The 19,003-nt window shown below is 38.6% G+C and overlaps 1 protein-coding gene across 2 annotated transcripts in view; it reads right to left on the bottom strand.

The window, feature by feature from the left end:
* Positions 1 to 19,003, bottom strand: part of LOC149147596 (uncharacterized) — a 136,583-nt gene that overhangs the window by 721 nt on the left and 116,859 nt on the right. For both annotated transcript variants that reach the window (XM_089438435.1, XM_089438434.1), the window contains exon 13: positions 49 to 234. In XM_089438435.1, the coding sequence (XP_089294561.1) occupies positions 49 to 234 (186 nt within the window). The remainder of the gene's footprint in view (positions 1 to 48; positions 235 to 19,003) is intronic.

Here is a 19,003-nt window from a genome sequence, read left to right as displayed (position 1 = left end):
TAGACAATGTCTCATTGCAATACTACACACCAAATAATTCCAGCCAACCTTAAGTTTCAAGTTCTCAGTGGCATACACTGTATGCCCAACAATCTGCTTATCATCGTTGTCAGTAATTTCCTTACTTGATACAGCATCCTGCAAAGGCAATTCAGAAACGGTGTTTGCTTGTTCTGCTCTCAACTTCTGCAGTGTGACACGTAACTCCGCATTCTGTTTTAGACATTCTTGAACCTGTAATGCGTGATAAATTGTAGCCAATCAAGGACAGGAAAATTTTATTAAAAGTAGACCTGCACTACTTCAGATGTACAAAGCATAAATAATGATTCATCCTACAGGGATGAACAGTCGTATTAAAATAAACAGCACATTTTAAACAGGATCACTCTGATACTAGATGCACCTGAAACAAAACACAAATGTTAGAGAAAAGAACAAGAATACACTTATTTGAGACGGAAATGGAGCATTTTATGAGAGCTGTGTTCATAAACTGTACATGATGGCAATGTAGAGAAATGTGTCTTAGTTACGTACTTATGGATGCATGTTGCATATAGGTTCTCAATTCTCAATATCAAGTGTCTTGGGGATGTGTTTGTGAAAACATTAATTTTAAGAAGGCTTACTAGAAGGTACGTTCCTAGGAGGTTAGAAAGGAACTATGTAATGAAGTAAAAGCAAGGTAATGGGATGTATTGTGAAGCATATTGTAATAGGAGCTCGACTCATCTAGAAGTCGTCCCATCAAAGAAGCACATGAGCATTGCTTTCATCAATAAAGGTATTACTATTTCTGGTATTTTGGTTCTACAATTGCCTATTGCTGTTATAATCTATCATTTTCTGCTCCAAATTTTGCTATATTCTATTATTTCTGGTCTGAATATTCTATTTTGCTAATGAAGAATATCATAAATGGTATCAGATAACTTTCTTATGCCGAGATTTTTAGAAAGAATTTTAGACTGGAGATGTATTTTGGTGTGTGTAAATAATACAGTAATCTATTGTTCAGTGGGAAAATCTGCAGTTGGGGAAGAATACACGCAGGAAAAAAATGCAGTTTCACTTGCTTGGATACCTTTGTAACCCCTGCTTGTACCCTTTTGATAGTACCACATCAGAAAACACTTATATGGAATTTCACTTACCCATGATATATTGTAAGTCCCCTTGGTTACCTGAAACCAGATTTAGATAAGCCAATTGACCGTCTTGTTGCTATAATGCACTCAAAACAACACGTGAGAAGATTGCTCTCTTACCTAGGACTATAGTACTAATGCTGAACACTACACATATCTAAGAACTATAGCACCTAGAACTCTCTTTCCCTCAGGACCCTGGAAACTCTGTTCTCTGTTGCTAGTCTGCAAAATTCCTACATAAATTGCAGTTCTGAGAATTTTGGAATTTTGTCAATGTTGTGATTGTCAGGCAAGAGTACAACTCTTCCAAGAGGAGCAAAACAATTTTTTTTTTAAGTCAGGGTCCTACCTACACCCTTATTTGAGACCTAACTCAATAAAATGCTTTCACTGAGCCGATTGCCATGGTAACACTCCAGTAAATCATTTTGTTGGACCCACCCATACCACTACTAGGAATCTATCTCAAAAGACACTAACACAATGCTCATTGCAATCGTACCACTCTAGCAACCTTTTTTTGTCAACCCACATCTCTATGGTTACCATTCAAGATGTAGAGCTCTCCACCCAAGTCTCCTCTCCAGAAATTTTTTGTAATGAGTTGCAACACAACGTAGACCGCAACCACTCCTATGCTTAGCAAAATCTTGATGACAACTCTAACGAGCTAGCCAACCTAGAGTCACTACTCAACTAGATGCCCAAAATCATGGCAATGCAAAATCGGATCCTCATTTTACAATCCTAAGGTTATCAATGACTGACCTAACCTACCCAAAAGTAAGGGGTTGAATCATCCAATCCTTATGGACATCGCTTCACCCCACTTGTTCATGATTAGATGACTCACATGTGGCACAAACTGCCTAAAGTCAATTTCAAGAAATTTGATGGGTCCAACCCCACAAGATGAGTCACTTAGATGGAACATTACTTTTGCCTACATGCTGTAGAAATTTTGTGTCCTGTAGCCCCACCCGGTTTCAATTTGTTGTACACATGAAATTTAATGCCCAAACCCCATGGTTAATAGCTCCGTTTAAACTTCAATATTAAATTCAATTAAAACACAAGGAACTACCACTACTTTTTCACTTTCACTTTCAGCTGATTACAAATTTCACATGCATACACACAATGACACTGATTTTTGGTCAATCACAGACCCTGGAAATAGCTGGAATGGAAAACCAGTTAGGAAAAGGGTTTTATTTTGCTTTTCTCAGAGAATTTATTACAGCATTAATTACACGGGTACTTATCTCTCCCCTTGAAACTCGGGCCAGCTTCCTAGGAACTCGTGCTGCTGTTTCGGAATTTGTGTCAGTCCAGACCACTGCACTTGGGAATCCATGCCATTGTCAGACTGTCAGCCCCTTGAATTTCGCAGCACTGCCCATAATTTCTTCCTCAAATTTTGGGTCACAGGCTCAGAATTTCTGCCTCGAAAATCATGCCTTCTGACTCGCGAATCTCCTCCTCGAAATTCACATATCCAAGAAATTTGGGCCTGAACTTGTCTGCAATAAATTTGCTGGAAGTGCCTCAATTTCTGCACTGAAACTGCCTGCAATTTCTGGGTATGTGTGTCACTGTCTCAGCCTGGAAATGCCTGTTCTCCTTGGTGCTGTGCATTCTCTCCTTTAGAAAATGCTATCTCAGCCTCCTTGCCTTCTCCTCTCCTCCTTGCTCTTCTCCAACACTTACACATGAAGAATGAGCTCTCTATTTGCCTTTTTCCTCCTCCTTAGAATCATAATGATGAGAAGACCTAATCCTAAGATCGAGGGCTGAGATTAGATATCAGCTTCTCTTGATCAAGGATGGAGATCTAATCACTCATTGACCCCCTCATATGTCTCCCCTTCATTAATGAACCCCTCTAGTCACTTTAATAACTTTATTTACCATGTAAATTTTTCTTATAAAGTCACTGTAAAAACATAAAGTCACTTTCATATTATAAAGTACAATGTACTTTTAGTACCTCATAAAGTGACTAAAAAGTCACGACTTTAACAACCACAGAAACTTACACTAAAATGGTGGGTTCACTTTGTGTTCCTAGCCTTATGCAAATTACACTAGGAAACATCTCCTTGGTACCTTTTTTCAACAATGGTATCACAGATGACTTGATAAACTTTGCATGGGCCTTATATTTGGATCATGAACATTGGTATTGGCGGCAATGACATAAGAAATCCCATGAGTGTTATGTTTCTTACGAATTTGTCTCAAACCTCTATGCATACTTTGAGACAGACATTCATTATTTGGGACAACTGACCAAGCTTAAATAATCTGGCACAATTGAAGATTTCATCTATACTTTTGAGGAGCTAGCCATCTACACCAATGGTCCAGTCTTCACTGATCATCCTAATATTTGGTTGGAAACCTCTCAAAAAGCCCAAGAAGCCCAACAAGTGGAAATTGCTACGAGCATAAATGTAAGGAGCAAAAAGACTTTATGGATATTTTGGGGGACATTTCTAATGATGAAGCTAAAGTTGTACCCCTAAAGGCCCTTCGTACAACCACTAAAGACATTCCCCCACTTAATCCATAGGGTGTTGAACCACAAACTTTCTCACATGCTTTGACTTGTATTTCTACTCACCAAACCCTCAAATTGATTGGCTACATCAAACATCAGAAATTCATTGACTTAATTGAAAATAGTAGCACACAAACTTCATTCATCGATGAATACCCTAGGAAACCCACTACTACATCCAAGATGTGAACAACTACCAAATGATGATTGCTAATAGAGGTTCTATCAAATGTGGTGGTCATTGTCAAATGTGAGGCTTCAAATGGGTGATTATTCTCTAAAAACCCATATGTTTTCTATTACAAATGGGTGGTCATTCCACTGGGTGTTGAATGGTTATGGACATCAAGTCCCATCACCATGGATTTATGTGTTATAAATCAGTTTACAACAAGTGGGGGCATAGCTACACTTTTAAAAGAACAATAGTCGACTTGCCATAGATAAACATTTCCCACCATATGGAAAAGCTTCTTAAAAGGGGGCATTCAGGGATTGCAGCTCAATTCCATTTGCAATGACACAAGGGAAAGAATGTGAAATCCATACAAAATACAAATTTACCCAATCAAGCAGCTATATGCACTGACATTTTCATTGGCTTAATGTGGGGTTATGTTAACCCCAATGTTTTAAAACTCCGACTCAGTCGAGGGTCGACTCTGATTCCGACTCCGACTCAGTATCGACTCGGTCGGCTCGATTTCAATGACTCAGTCGTTGTAAAAAATACATTAAATAATTATTTTTTATAAAAAAACATAATTTTAAATATTTTCATTCATGTTTCCAAACGCACAGCATTAGAATATAGATAGAAGACAACATATGATCAAAGTAGGCTCATGAATATATCCATTATATCAAAATGGCACCCAGTGCGCTGTCCAATACATATATGATCATGATATAGAGATCAAAACAAAAACACATAACCAAGGAGGCTAGAAATGGCCTCTACAACAAAAGTAAATTGTGACCAGTACTACTGGCTACTACCAGAGGAGCCGAGATCATGTGGATCAATCTTTGGATCATCATCAGAGTCAGACAGGGGGCCCCATGGCTCCTCCTCATCATCATCTCCAACTGCAACTGTAGAAGTGGTAGCACTAGCAAGTTGTGCAGCAGCTGCAAGCTGAGATAGACGAGATATGCGCTTTTGTCGTGGCTGAGCAGAGGAAACGCCTGCAACTGGAGGACTTGCTAGCTCTGAGGCTGAGGCTGGTACAAGTGGAACAAGATCTGCATTCAACTGAACATTATGTTCAACTGATGCTATCGTCTGTAAGTCATAATCAATATCCTCATCAAAAGCAAACTCTGTTGGATGACTCTCCACTACCCAATCTAATGTTGGATCAATGTCTTCCAACACAATGGGATCTGAATCAAGTCCTTTGTTCAAAAATTGGTTGCACCTGAGCCGGAGGTTATATTCGACATATACTAGATCATTTAACCATTTTTTATCCAAACAGTTTCTCTTCTTTGTGTGAATCCTCTCAAAGATAGACCAATTGCGCTCACACCCAGTAGCAATGCAAGTTTGACTCAAAATACGAATTGCAAACTTCTGCAATTCTGGACAATGGCTACCAAAAGCCTCCTACCATTGCGCTGCAAAAAACATAGGAGTGTAATGAGTTAGCTCAACAAAATTACAAATTATATCCAACTTTCAAATTATAAATGATTTAACAAAAAAAGTATTAAGAATTTGAAAATTGAAATTTATTAGAATATATTAGAATATCCCTATTTAGCATTTAATGCTCATTCCTTTTAGCTGTTGCTATTTGTATTCTTTTAGCAGTTTCTTTGATGAAACTGAGTGTTTCTATATTCTACATAGAAACCTGATGTTTCTATTATTGTAAATATCTCTGTATTATGTTTGAGTTGTTTGCTCACTCGAAATTAATTCATTCAACATTCTTTTATGGTATCAGAGCAAGGTTAAGAGGTTTTCTTGAACAGAAATTCTCTCTGCATCGCAACCTCTTGAGTCCTTTCTAAGGTCGAGCCCTCTGTAAGCCAGGCAGCCTTCACTGAGTCTTAGCCTCGGCTTTGCTCGTTGTGATAAAAGCTTACAGTCGTCCATCTCGATACAGAAATGGATTCTTCCCTTGCATGATCATTGTTTTAAGGAAATAACTTTGTGGCGGTGACTGTTTTCGTGGGAGCGGAATTTTTTTTGGCTGGCCAGTCTTGCTTGGAATCGTGAATCCGGCTATCTTCCTCTTCGCCTGGCAGCTACAACGTGGAATTCCTCAGCAATCGTGTTCCAGGTGTTTTCTCTAGTTCAAAACTCATTTTTTTAAATCGGAGTCGTGGTCTGAAAAGTCAATCTGCGGGCAACTGTCTATTTTTTTTATTCTCGAACGCTGTCAAACAGGATATCTGTGGATACGCGTGTTAGTTCAAAACCCGTGGATATATTTTTGAAACTCTGTCAAACCCGTGGCTATATATATTCCAAATCCGTGGCTATACATTTGAAACCCGTGGATATATATGTCAAACCCGTGGCTATACATTTGATATCCGTAGATACTCGTGGCTATACATTTGAAATCCGTAGATATATACTTCAAACCCGTGGCTATCTGAAACCTGTGAATATATATACTTCAAACCCGTGGCTATCTGAAACCCGTGAATATATATACTTCAAACCCGTGGCTTATCTGAATCCCGTAAATATATATATTTCAAACCCGTGGTTTATCTGAATCCCGTGAATATATATTTCGAAGTGTTATAAAGCCCGTGGATATATTTCAAACAACTAAGCCCGTGGATATATTTCAAAAGCCGTGAATATATTTCAAACGACTCGGAATACGTTTCAAACGTGTATATATATAAGTGTATTTCACGTAGCTGAGACGTGACGTGAAGCTGTGATAGCTCACGTGGGCCAAATTTTAGATCCTCGTATTTACTTTATCAGTGTTCCCAATCAGCAGTGTTTGCCGGCAGCGTGTTTCCAATCAGCCAATCAGCGTTTTTGTTACCTGTTGTCGCTCAGTGTGTTCCCAATCAGCGTTCTTTTCTTATCTGTTCCAAACCAGCAGTATGTTCCCATTACAATCTCAGACCTGAAATTTTCTGTTGCCACTCGGATTCTGGTGGAGCTCCACGGACCTGAAGCAAACCTGTGGGAAACTGTATTCTTAGACCTGTGCTTATCTTAGGATAAAACTCAGATCTGGACAGATAAAGGAACCTCAAACTTTATTTTATGATTTGGACCTGTCACATTTATTAAAGGAAGGGATTTTTGCAGCAGGATTAAAGGGGACAGTTTCAGCAGTATTACTATTGTTTTTTAGACTGGAGAGATATTTTTGCTGACCTCTGCATTTTCTTTGGGAAAATGGCCACACTCACCAATCTGATGTTAGAAGGAAATCAACGCTTTAATGGCAGCAACTATAACATTTGGAAACAAAGAATGCTGACCATTTTTGAGTACAGACGTCTTGATCAACTCATTTTGGGCAAAGAGCTTCGTCCTGGTACAGCTGGGACCGATCAAGATAAATTTGATGATCGAAATCGAGAGGTTGTTATGCTTCTCAAGCTCTCTGTCGCTGATGATCAGTTACCACAAATCCCTTCTGGCAAGACAGCTGCTGAAATCTGGCAACAGTTGAAAGAACTGCATGAGACATCTGACAAAAGCAGAGCTTTTTTTCTCAAAAATCAGTTGTTCTCCATCATGATGGACGAACATATGTCTTTACAGGAACATCTCAACAAAATTAAAGACATTCGAGATCAGCTCGAAGCCATTGGTAGGACCATGGAGGAGGAAGATATGGTAGTTATTACTTTGAAAAGTCTACCGAAATCCTATGAACACTTCATCGAAACACTCAACATTACCACTACAAATGTTGATCTGAAGTTTCCAGATTTATGTACCAAACTTCTGCAGCAGGATCGGTGGAAACAGCAGTTTGGTAGTAGTGCTTCATCAGTGTCCTCGGAAAATGCATTTTCTGCAAAATATCAGTCCTCTCAGTCCTTTCAGCAGAAAGGCTCCTCTCAGCCTTTTGATCCTGCTCGGAAGAAAAGTGTGCAGTGTAATTACTGTCACAGGTTCGGTCACATGAAGAAAGACTGTCGACAGAGGATTGCTTCTGAACAGAGGAAACAGGGAGGGCCACATCAGACAGCAAATGTTGCAGAACATTCCGAGCAGACAGAGTCTGCCTTTTACGCCTTTATGGCTAAAAGAGCTTCAGATCCTGTTCCTTCCTCTGCATGGTACATTGATTCTGGCACATCACGTCATTTTTCTCACAGGCGTGACTGGTTTATTGACTTCTCACCTTTCAGTGATTCCGTGGTATTTGGCGGAGGTGAAAAGTACACAGTAGTTGGCAGAGGGACAGTTCAAATTCAGTCTGGTGGGCGCACACTTATATTTCTGAATGTATACTATGTTCCTAGTATGGAAATTAATCTGCTATCTGTCAGCCAGATTATGAGGAATTCTCCTCAACTTGATGTAGTGTTCAGTACCCACAAGTGTTCCATTATTGACAGGGAGACTAGTTTAACAGTTGCTGTCGGCCTAGAGGATCATGGTCTATACAGGCTACTTGACACCGGTGACTCTCCAGAAGTGGCTCTAGCAGCACGTATCTCTCCTATCAGCACTCTATGGCATCAGCGATATGGGCATCTCAATATGCAGTATCTCTCTCAGCTCTCTCGGGAGGGACTTGTGTCTGGATTACCTGATATTCAGACTCAGCAGTTGGGGGTATGCAGCGCCTGTCAAGTGGGAAAGCAACATCGGTCTTCATTCAAAAATGGAGAATCTTGGCGCGCATCTAAGGTACTTCAGTTACTTCATGCTGATATTTGCGGTCCTACGAATACAGCTTCTATCACTGCTTGCAAATATTTTTTACTTATTGTAGATGATTTCAGTAGAAAGATGTGGGTATATTTTTTAAAAACTAAATCTGATGCTCTTAGTACCTTTCAGAAGTTTAAAACCTTAGTGGAAAAAGAATCTGGTTGTAACATCATGACCCTTAGGACCGACAATGGGGGGGAATTTTGTTCTTCGGCGTTTGCCAACTTCTGTGATATTCATGGCATCAAACGTCAATTAACCACTCCTTACACTCCTCAGCAAAATAGTGTTGTTGAGCGTCGCAATCGCACGGTTGTTGAAATGGCTCGTTCCATGCTACAACACAGGAGTGTTCCAAACAAATTTTGGGCTGAAGCAGTATTTACTGTTGTTTATCTTCTTAACAGATCACCCACTCAGGCTGTTACAGGGAAGACTCCTGAAGAGGTTTGGTCTGGCCGTAAGCCTAAGATCAGTCATCTCAAAGTATTTGGCTCCGTTGCATATGTTTGGATTCCAGCTGCTAAGCGATCTAAGTTGGATTCCAAAAGCCAGAAACTTATGATGACAGGGTACAGTGACCATCACAAGGCCTATAGGCTGATAGATATAGCAACTGGTCGTCTTAGCTTCAGTCGGGATGTAGTATTTGATGAAGACAGAGGATTTTTTCAGTCTTCTTCTTCTAAGCAGTATTCTGAGGATCAGCCTCACAGTGTTCTTCTTCCGGTCGGTCCACCTGATGGGAGGGATGATGTAGCATCAGTATTTGATAATACTCTATCTGAGCGTCCTCCAGAAAATAATCCTCCTATTGCGGCCCCTATCGCTCTTGAGTCTTCTCCACCTCCTCCTGATATTGGTTCCTCTACCCCTGCTATTGCTTCTTCTACTCTTCGGCCAAAATGGTGGGCTAAAACCATTGGTGATCTCCGGGATGATGAGCTCCTTGAAGGCAGAACTTCTAGACATAAGAACAGACAACAGTCTACAGTCAATTTTGCTCTTATGGCTAACCTGCACAGTATTTTTGAGCCTCAAACCTATTCAGAGGCTAAGGGTACATCTGAGTGGGAACAGGCTATGGAAGCCGAATTCCAGAGTCTTCAGAAGAATCACACATGGACACTTTCTGATCTTCCTGCAGACAAAAAGCCCATAGGCTGCAAATGGGTGTATAAAGTGAAATACAAAGCTGATGGAACCATAGACAAGTATAAAGCTCGGCTTGTGGCTCGAGGATTCTCACAGAAGGAAGGCATCGACTATGAGGAGACTTTTGCTCCTACAGCCAAGATGAGTACCATAAGGCTTGTTCTTGCCCTAGCAGCTCAGTTCAATTGGAAAGTTCATCAGATGGATGTAAAAAGTGCTTTCCTAAATGGTGATCTCCAAGAAGAAGTCTACATGATGCAGCCTCCAGGATTCAAGGTTGCTGGTCAAGAACAGAAAGTGTGTCGGTTAGCTAAAGCAATCTATGGATTGAAACAAGCTCCTCGGGCTTGGTACATGAAAATTGATCAGTACCTGACAGATCAGGGTTTTCAGCGGAGCCCTTCTGATGCAAACCTGTACATCAAGCATACTGGTGATGATATCTTGTTTGTGGTTGTCTATGTGGATGATCTTATCATTACTGGCAGCTCTGCACATTTGATCCATGGGATCAAACAAGATTTATGCAGAACTTTTGAGATGACAGACTTGGGGCTTCTTCATTATTGTCTGGGGGTTGAAGTTTGGCAGACTGAAAATCAGATCTTTCTCTCTCAGTCCAAGTATGCCAAAAATCTTGTGGACAAATTCAGAATGCAGGATTGCAAACCGGCCACGACTCCTATGGAACCAGGGCTCAAACTTTCAGCTCAGTCATCCTCTCCCCTTGTGGATGAAACTTTATTCAGACAATTAGTGGGCAGTCTCATCTATCTTACTGCTACCAGACCTAACATCAGTTTTGCAGTAAGCTACATTTCTCGCTTCATGTCCGCTCCTAAAGCTGATCATTGGCAAGCAGCAAAGCGTGTGCTACGATATGTGCGTGGCACTTCTGATTATGGCCTCCTATACACTCGAAGTTCCAATCCTATTCTCAGTGGTTACACTGATTCTGACTGGGCAGGTTCGGTTGATGACCGTAAATCTACAGCTGGGTATGTGTTTAATCTAGGATCCGGTGCTGTTACTTGGACTAGTAAGAAGCAACAGGCCGTGGCTCTCTCCTCAACAGAAGCCGAGTATCGGGGAGCAGTTAAGGCATCCTGTGAGGCAGTTTGGCTTCGACGTATGCTGGCAGATATGCATGTTTCCCAGACAGGGCCTACTTCTTTGTTTTGTGATAATCAGGGAGTACTCAAACTTGCCAAGAATCCTGTATTTCATGAACGAACAAAGCATGTGGAAACTCATTGCCACTACATTCGCCAGCTTGTTGAAGACGGCTCAGTTCAGTTACAATATGTTCCCACAACAGAGCAGCCCGCCGACATCTTCACCAAGCCTCTTGGTCCTGATAAATTTGTAAAATTCAGAGGGTCTATTGGTGTTGTAAATAGATTGAGCATTAAGGGAGGGTATTAGAATATATTAGAATATCCCTATTTAGCATTTAATGCTCATTCCTTTTAGCTGTTGCTATTTGTATTCTTTTAGCAGTTTCTTTGATGAAACTGAGTGTTTCTATATTCTACATAGAAACCTGATGTTTCTATTATTGTAAATATCTCTGTATTATGTTTGAGCTGTTTGCTCACTCGAAATTAATTCATTCAACATTCTTTTAAAATTTTTGTTTACTTGGCTCATCTGCTTCCCTTGCAATCTTTGCTAGGTTCTTGCCAAAGGTACCTGAGGCAATGCTAAAGGTTGTGACCTGTCAGTGTATCTCCAGCTGATCACACTCCAATGGGATCATGGGATCCATGCAGTCAATCAATCCATCTCTAACCTCCCCCCTCAAAGCTCATGTCGCCTTAGCTTTATAATGATATCGTGGGTTCAAAAAATACCCAGCTGCATGTATAGGGCGATAGAGTTGATTGTTCCATCTTTCATCAATGATTGCCCAAATGGGTCCATACTTAGCCACTTTATCCTTGTATGCCCTCTTTATTTGCTCCTTTGCTTGATCCATAGCCTCATAAATGAAGCCCATAGCCAATCTTTCCCCATCCACCAACCGCAACACCTTAACCAATGGCTCAGCAAGCTTCACAATCTTTGCTGCCTTTCTCCTAAATATTTCTTCATTAACTTTCTTTTTGAAGCGAACAAAGTTCCTTTTACAAATTAATTACTCCAAAAGACTTGGAATATGAAATTATCCATTGAAGATATAAATATTATATTAAATATATGAATAAGAATAAGAATTACAATGAGAACGAGAGGCTTGCTTATATATCAAGCGTCTCTTCATGGAGAGTCATGTCCTATTTAGACATGCCTCTTCAACCTAACTACTAATTATTATTAACTAATCATTATTACACTTATCCTTGTTACTTATATTTATATTATTTATATATTTTATTCGTAACATTGCCTTCTTCCTCAAAAAGCTTTGTCCTCAAAGCTTTTCGATGAAAAAGGCTTGATCTCCTTTTCGGCTTTGAATGACTTTTTCTCTCGAAACAATCATCTTCGTTGATACAAGCTGATATGATCTTCTAAGTGACAAACAAAATTGTCGCACTGAGAAGGGATCAGACCATCCTAGATTAATCTTTTGTGTAGTATTGTGATCACTGAAATTTTGTAACGACTTGTTAGCATAAGACTAGATTGATGTTAGGTCATTATTCTCTAGAACATCAATTTGTTGTTTCTGGTCTAAATGGTCCTAATACGTAGCATGGTTGAGTTGTCTACTCTCATGATTCGGATGTCGATAAGGTACTTTTTTGGTTTGAATTTCCCTTATTGGGCATGTGGCAATTTTTATATTTTCTTCTGGCGAAGACGTTGTTGAGTTGGTTATGGAACATTCACTTGGGATATTCATTGTCTGAACTGCAACATCTAAGTGTGTCGTTTCTTCAACTGACTTGTCTTCTTGAGTTGTGATATTCACTGGATCGGAATCTGTTATTTTGTCATCAACTTGAATTCCTACATTTGATGCTTCCTTCTTGATAAGTTGGTGTACCTTGTTTTCTAATGACTTCTTATCCTTCTTAAGTTTCTTAATTTGCGTCAGTGATTTTTCACTATGGTTTTTAAGTCGAGAAACTTCTTCATTTTTGTCAACAGTGATTTTGTCAATTTCATTTTGCATATTTTGTAATACTTTTTTACCTTCTTAAGAAATTACTTTTGAAATATGTGATATATCTTCTAGCGTTACTAAATTTGGTTTCAGTGTAACATCTTGTAGTCTAAGTCACAAGACACGTCCTCCAAGGTCCCGTGTCCCGTATTTTACGTGTCGAACACGAAAACGGCCCTAAAACGTGTCGAAAACGTTTTTCATCGTGTCCTCTAAAATGTAAAACGTATTCATCGGTTTTCGTCGTGTCCTGCATCTGGAAAACGCGTATTCCTTTGATAGAAAACGTTGCCTGCATAAGCTGCAATTTTTTTTTGAAAGAAACAAATAATTTTTGAGTGGAGCAGCTTAATGATTAAGTCTAGGCCCTAGTATTGATATGCTATTCATGGTAATGTTAAATTCTTAAAGTAAAAGTGACATTCTCCTTAATCTTCATTTTCATCCTTTTACTTAAATTTTTAACATTGCCATGAAATGACTCAGGATGTTTGAGAGTGGTTCCGGCCTCATTGGATTTCATATGGAGAAAGTAGAATTTTAGATTTCATTCAAAATGCAGCAGACTTATCAGTTTTTCAAGATTTCAGGATTGGGAGATTGTAATGTTTCCAGGTGACACCACCTGCCCGGGCTACCCCTGCCACCAGTAGAGGACATGGTCTACCTCCTATAGCTCCTACTTCTAGTTCTTCAGCTTCTAGAGCATAGAAAACTCCACTGCCAACTCCACCAGCACTAGCCTCTACATCTAGAGGGAAAGGGAAAGCTGTGGCATTTTCTTGCAGGTGGGGCAGAGGAAATCAATAGGATTAGACTTTAGTTATTTTCTTCATTTTATTGTACATGACATTATGACATGATGAGATACATTATTATATTTTTTGTTGATATTTTGAGGCTGAGTTGGGACTCAGGAGTCAGGACTTACTATTCAGGACATGATTCAATGTTATGTGTGATTTTAGCACTAGAAATGATATTAAACATCTTATATATTAGTTCTTTTATCATATTTATTTGTCAATGTATTTATTTTATGTTGTAGATGGTTTAGATATTAAAAAATTGAAAAAAAAATGGAAAAAAAATGAATATTTTTGTACCAAACGATTTTTTCCCGATAATTACGATTTTTTCCTCGCGTCGGTATTATCCCGATAACGATTAATGCAACATTGCTGTAAACACTGAACAGTGATACATTTTGATTTTGATGACTTAATGGAAAATCTGCATTTTATGGTTTTAATATCTATGTTCTAAATTTATAGTTAGTAGTAAGTACTTAGTAGTTTCTTACGTGCTTGTAAGTTGTACATGAACAATGAACATTGAATATTCAAGAATCAAGACCAAGCATATCACATTCTAATTTCTAAATAGTAAATTTTGATTCTATTTATTTTTTTAAAGTGAACTATGAACTTTGAGAAGTAATTATATTTTAATTTGATTAGATAAATTGCACCCTGCAATTTAATATGGATAAAAAAATATATTTCAGTATATATATATATATATATATATATATATATTATTAAATATATATAAAATGTGTCCCCCGTGTCTTGTTTCTAGGTTGTTGCGTTTCGTATTGAATACTCGTATTTACGTGTCCTCCGTGTCTCGTGTCCTCGTGTCATGTGACTTAGCTTGTAGTGTTATTTTCTTCTTTTTGTAAGAAAATGTTAGAAAAATTTTCTTCGTATTTAAGATGACAGATCCTACCATTTCCATCCAGGGTGATCCCAAAATAATGTCACCTTGATTGTTCAATAGGGTTTGAACTGAGAATTGTGATACACATGTATAATCTTCAATGTTTAACTGTAAATTGGCTATGTCATATATTTTATTGCGAAAAAGGTCTAATTTTTCAGTTATATTTGACTCCGGGATCACTAATTGATTTGTGATTTTAGGTGTTATATAATTCGCATCTTCTGCCGGAGAAATAGAAATAATAACATCTTTTCCTGCAAGATTTCCTTTAATGTTAAATAACGCTTTACTCTCTAGGTAAGGTTTCTAGGAATCTTTTGGCCTTCATTTTTGTATTAGACTCCATTTTTTCTTCTTGAATAATAAATATTTTTTAAAATCACTTTTTTATTGTTTAAATAAATCTTATATATATATATATATATATATATATATATATATATATTTTTTTCAAATATTCTCCTTTTACTTTTTTATTATAGTAATATTCAATATTAATGTTTTTCCTTCTTCTTTTTTTAAATATCTCCCAAAGTAATTTCAATATATGTATAGTCCTTTTTATTTTATTCTCAAAGACTTCTCTTATATTTTTATTAAAATACCTTACCTCTTTTAATGACTATATAAAGCTTCCTCTTTCAGTAAATCAAAACTTTTGATTTGATTTTCAATTGGTAGCTTTTTGTTTTCCTTTTTATACAATGATTGCTTTCCGTACAATGATTGCTTTTAACTTTATAATCTTCTCCCTTTTATATATATCTGTAAATGACCTTCGAATTTTTTAGTAGCTTAAAATTTCGATTTAACTTTCAATTAACCTTGAATTAAATATGCATAAAAAGTCACAAAAAGAGTCGCAACCATTCTCTTGGACGTCTACTGTGACGGTTTATATGATTCGCTGGCTTGTTATTTCCTTAAATTGACCCCATCAACCATGACAACTTTATGGACACTCGACAACTTTTAATTTTTTTATAAGTCAATGATACGAAGGCTCAAGGTCGAAGTGGTAGGATACAAGAGCAAGGAATAAGGCAGTGGCTGGAAGAAGTTGGCTAGCATACAGCAAATTGGATGTAGGCAGTCGTCGACTATTGCTGGCAGCAGACGGCTGCAATAAGTCTGTTTGTATTTTTTTTATTTTTTTTAATCTGCAGCCAGAGCGATGGTAGTGGTTGTTGCAGGGTGAAATGGCGAGGAATCTAAGCGGATAGGGGTCGGTGGTAGAGCGCGGCTTCCGGCCACCAGTTGTCAGCACCACGCCTGTGGAGATAATGCATACATGTTTGGAAGAAGGCGACTACATAGACAGTCAGGAGTTGTGAATGCAGCTTTGGATGATCTTTACCGATGGCAAGTGGATAATGTCGACTATGTGGCGTCATGTTTTAGTATAAGTGTGCCACATAAAACCCGACGATGACTCGAGCAATATGCTGGTGGTCGCGGCTCTGGCAAGGCCCCAGAAGGGCATCTACGGATGGGCTCCTACATTTGGTGGCTCGCAGAGGCAACATCAACGTCGTGAGCGGCTACAATTTGTGTGTGGCAGTCTTCTGAGTATGTGCGGTTGACGACCACAAGTTTTTGTTTATAGTTTCTTGTTTTTTTATTTTTTTCAATGTTAATTTTAGATATATTCTCTATTATTATATATTTATATACTTTTAAGTGACCAAGGGCCTGATGAAAATGGAGAAACTCCAATTATAGCGAAACACTTGAATGGCAACGAATTTCGATGGTCAAAGACCTAGATCAAAGAGCTCTGCAGCGTTGAAGCAGCCAAAGAATCGAACTGCTCTGATACCAAATGAAACAAACAAAGTTCCTTCTACAAATTAATTACTCCAAAAGACTTGGAATATGAAATTATCCACTGAAGATATAAATATTATATTAAATATATGAATAAGAATAAGAATTACAACGAGAACGAGAGGCTTGCTTATATATCAAGCGTCTCTTCATGGAGAGTCATGTTCTATTTAGACATGCCTCTTCAACCTAACTACTAATTATTATTAACTAATCATTATTACAATTATCCTTGTTACTTATATTTATATTATTTATATATTTTATTTGTAATACTTTTTCAATTCTTTGCCTTCCAGTTTGTGAGACCACTGGCTTTGACTCCATTCTTCACTGGAAAAAATATTTTGCAAGTTTCTATGTTGTGAAAGCATAGATTGCAATGTCAAAAAATGAGTAGCAAATCTAGGGATGGCAGGCCTAATAATATCCCTGTCCCCTATGTGTTTCCTCATCAGGCTCAAAATCCATGAATGATTGTAGATAAATTTTGTTATGCTTTTGGCATGATCTACAGTGTTTTTGACCCAATCTAATTTGCCAATACCCTCAAGCATGAGGTCTATGCAATGTGCAGCACATGGGGTCCAAAAGATGGTCCTGTGTTTTTCCTCTAATAGTTTACTAGCAAGAACATAGTTAGAGGCATTATTTGTGATGACTTGAACAACATTAGCCACCCCCACCTCCTCAACAACCTCATCCAATAGCTGGAACAACAATTGCCCATATTTTACCTTATCAGATGCATCAACAGATTTTAGAAACATGGTAACCTATGGGCAGAAGATAAGAAAGTTTATGATGGTACGGTTTCTTTGATCAGTCGATCCATCTAACATGGTGGTACATCATGTTCTTGCCCATGAATCCTTGAAATCTTTCAAATAGTCATTAATGGATAAAATTTATTTCGACAAACGATACCCCCTTACCTCATGCATAGTAGGGCCTTTGAAGCCTTTCCCAGCAACATGTATGGCATCAAACATAGGCTCATAATATGGTGAACGGGAAGCATTGAAGGGGATATCAGCGTCATACCACCATCTAGCTATGTAATCACAAGCAGTGTCCCTCAATTCTTTCTTCCAATGGTCATCTAAAGTGGGTTGCATTTGACTTCTACTAGCTTGAGGACCATGTGCATCTGATGGAGAGGAGGGAGTGAAATAACTTTTGATATTCATATCACCTTTTTTCATTTTACCCTTTCTCTTTTCTTGAATAGACTCAAAAGAGGGAGGAACATATCGGAAGGGGTTGGATGCATCAGTACAAGGGATAGAGGAAGAACCCTCAAAATCAAAATGGGGGTTGGTAGCCAGCATTTTTTGTGTATTCCTATTCCTCCCAATTTCAGCCTCTAACTCTTTTTGCCTAGCCTTATCTTCTTTAAACTTCTCAAAGTTGGCTAACAAATCCTTCCTAATCTCCCCAATTTCTAGTGAGGTACATGGAGTAATTTGGCCTCTAATCCTCGCCAAGTGTTGTTTCAGCCTATTAATGCCCCCAAGACCTTCCTTAATTTTCCTATGGCAAAATTTGCAATGCATTTGACTATCAACCATTTCAACATATGCCCAAGCAGCATCTTTCACTCTAAGTGCCATTTTTTGACTTGGAAATGAAAGCAAAAAATCTGAAAATGAAAACAAACAAACAAAAACTTTGATTCAATGCTCATTTCTTTCACAAAAAACACTCCTTAGGATTTCCAGATTTGCACATAATATTTAATAAGCAAAAACAAATTTTTACAAGTGAAAAAAAATACCTCCAGGCACAAACTGCCTCCTCAAGCTTGCTCCAAGAAACCAACTCCTCAATGGCAAATGTTGCTCCAAATGGCTGCCCAAGAAGCTCCTCGCTCTAGCTACAATGCTTGTCCAAGACTCCTCACTGCTGCTCCAAAAACAAAGTCAACAACTTCTCACAAACTCTCACTAAAATTCTCACTCAAATGCACGAGATGGCTATGAGAGAATGAGAGGGGTTGGGTGGGTTAAATAGGGTTTAGGAGAGGGGAATGGACCCCAAAGACCAAATAGACAAACTATAAACTGGTTTGGAGTCCCCCAAAAAAACTTTTTTTTTAAATTGCAGTTTACGGGTTTTGGGGGTCGTTGTCTCTAACTTGGCCGAGTTATTACGGGCTCAGCCGAGCCGGCCAGGTTAATACCAAGCCGGTCGAGTTGTTAGACAACTCGGTTGACTCGGTATTAACCCGATCGACCGAACCATTTCCATGGCCGGGTCAGTATTTTGGGCATCGGCTCGAACCAACTCGGTCGAGTCGGTTCCGAGTCGGCCGGTTTTGAAAACAATGGTTAACCCCTAAGTTTGCCCCTTTGCAAATCTGGAAGGTTGGGGACCATCACATTTCATTAGGATGGTATTCAAAGGTATTTCAAGAGACAGTGTTGCTTGACCTAGGGGTGGTATCCATGGACTTCGAGAATAGGATCGGTTTAGTGTTGTGATTCAAATTCAAATATAGCTATTGCACAGGTTTTCAATAGATTGAAGAGAGTTACTATTTTTGGTGGTACTCCTATATTTTAGAAGACGAAGGTTTAGAAACCTCC

Source organism: Pinus tabuliformis, chromosome 9, assembly GCF_031772625.1.
Source record: "Pinus tabuliformis cultivar Carrire ecotype Pingquan chromosome 9, CPIR1, whole genome shotgun sequence".
Classification (NCBI taxonomy): Eukaryota; Viridiplantae; Streptophyta; class Pinopsida; order Pinales; family Pinaceae; genus Pinus; species Pinus tabuliformis.
This window is presented reverse-complemented; position numbering and strand designations above follow the sequence as displayed.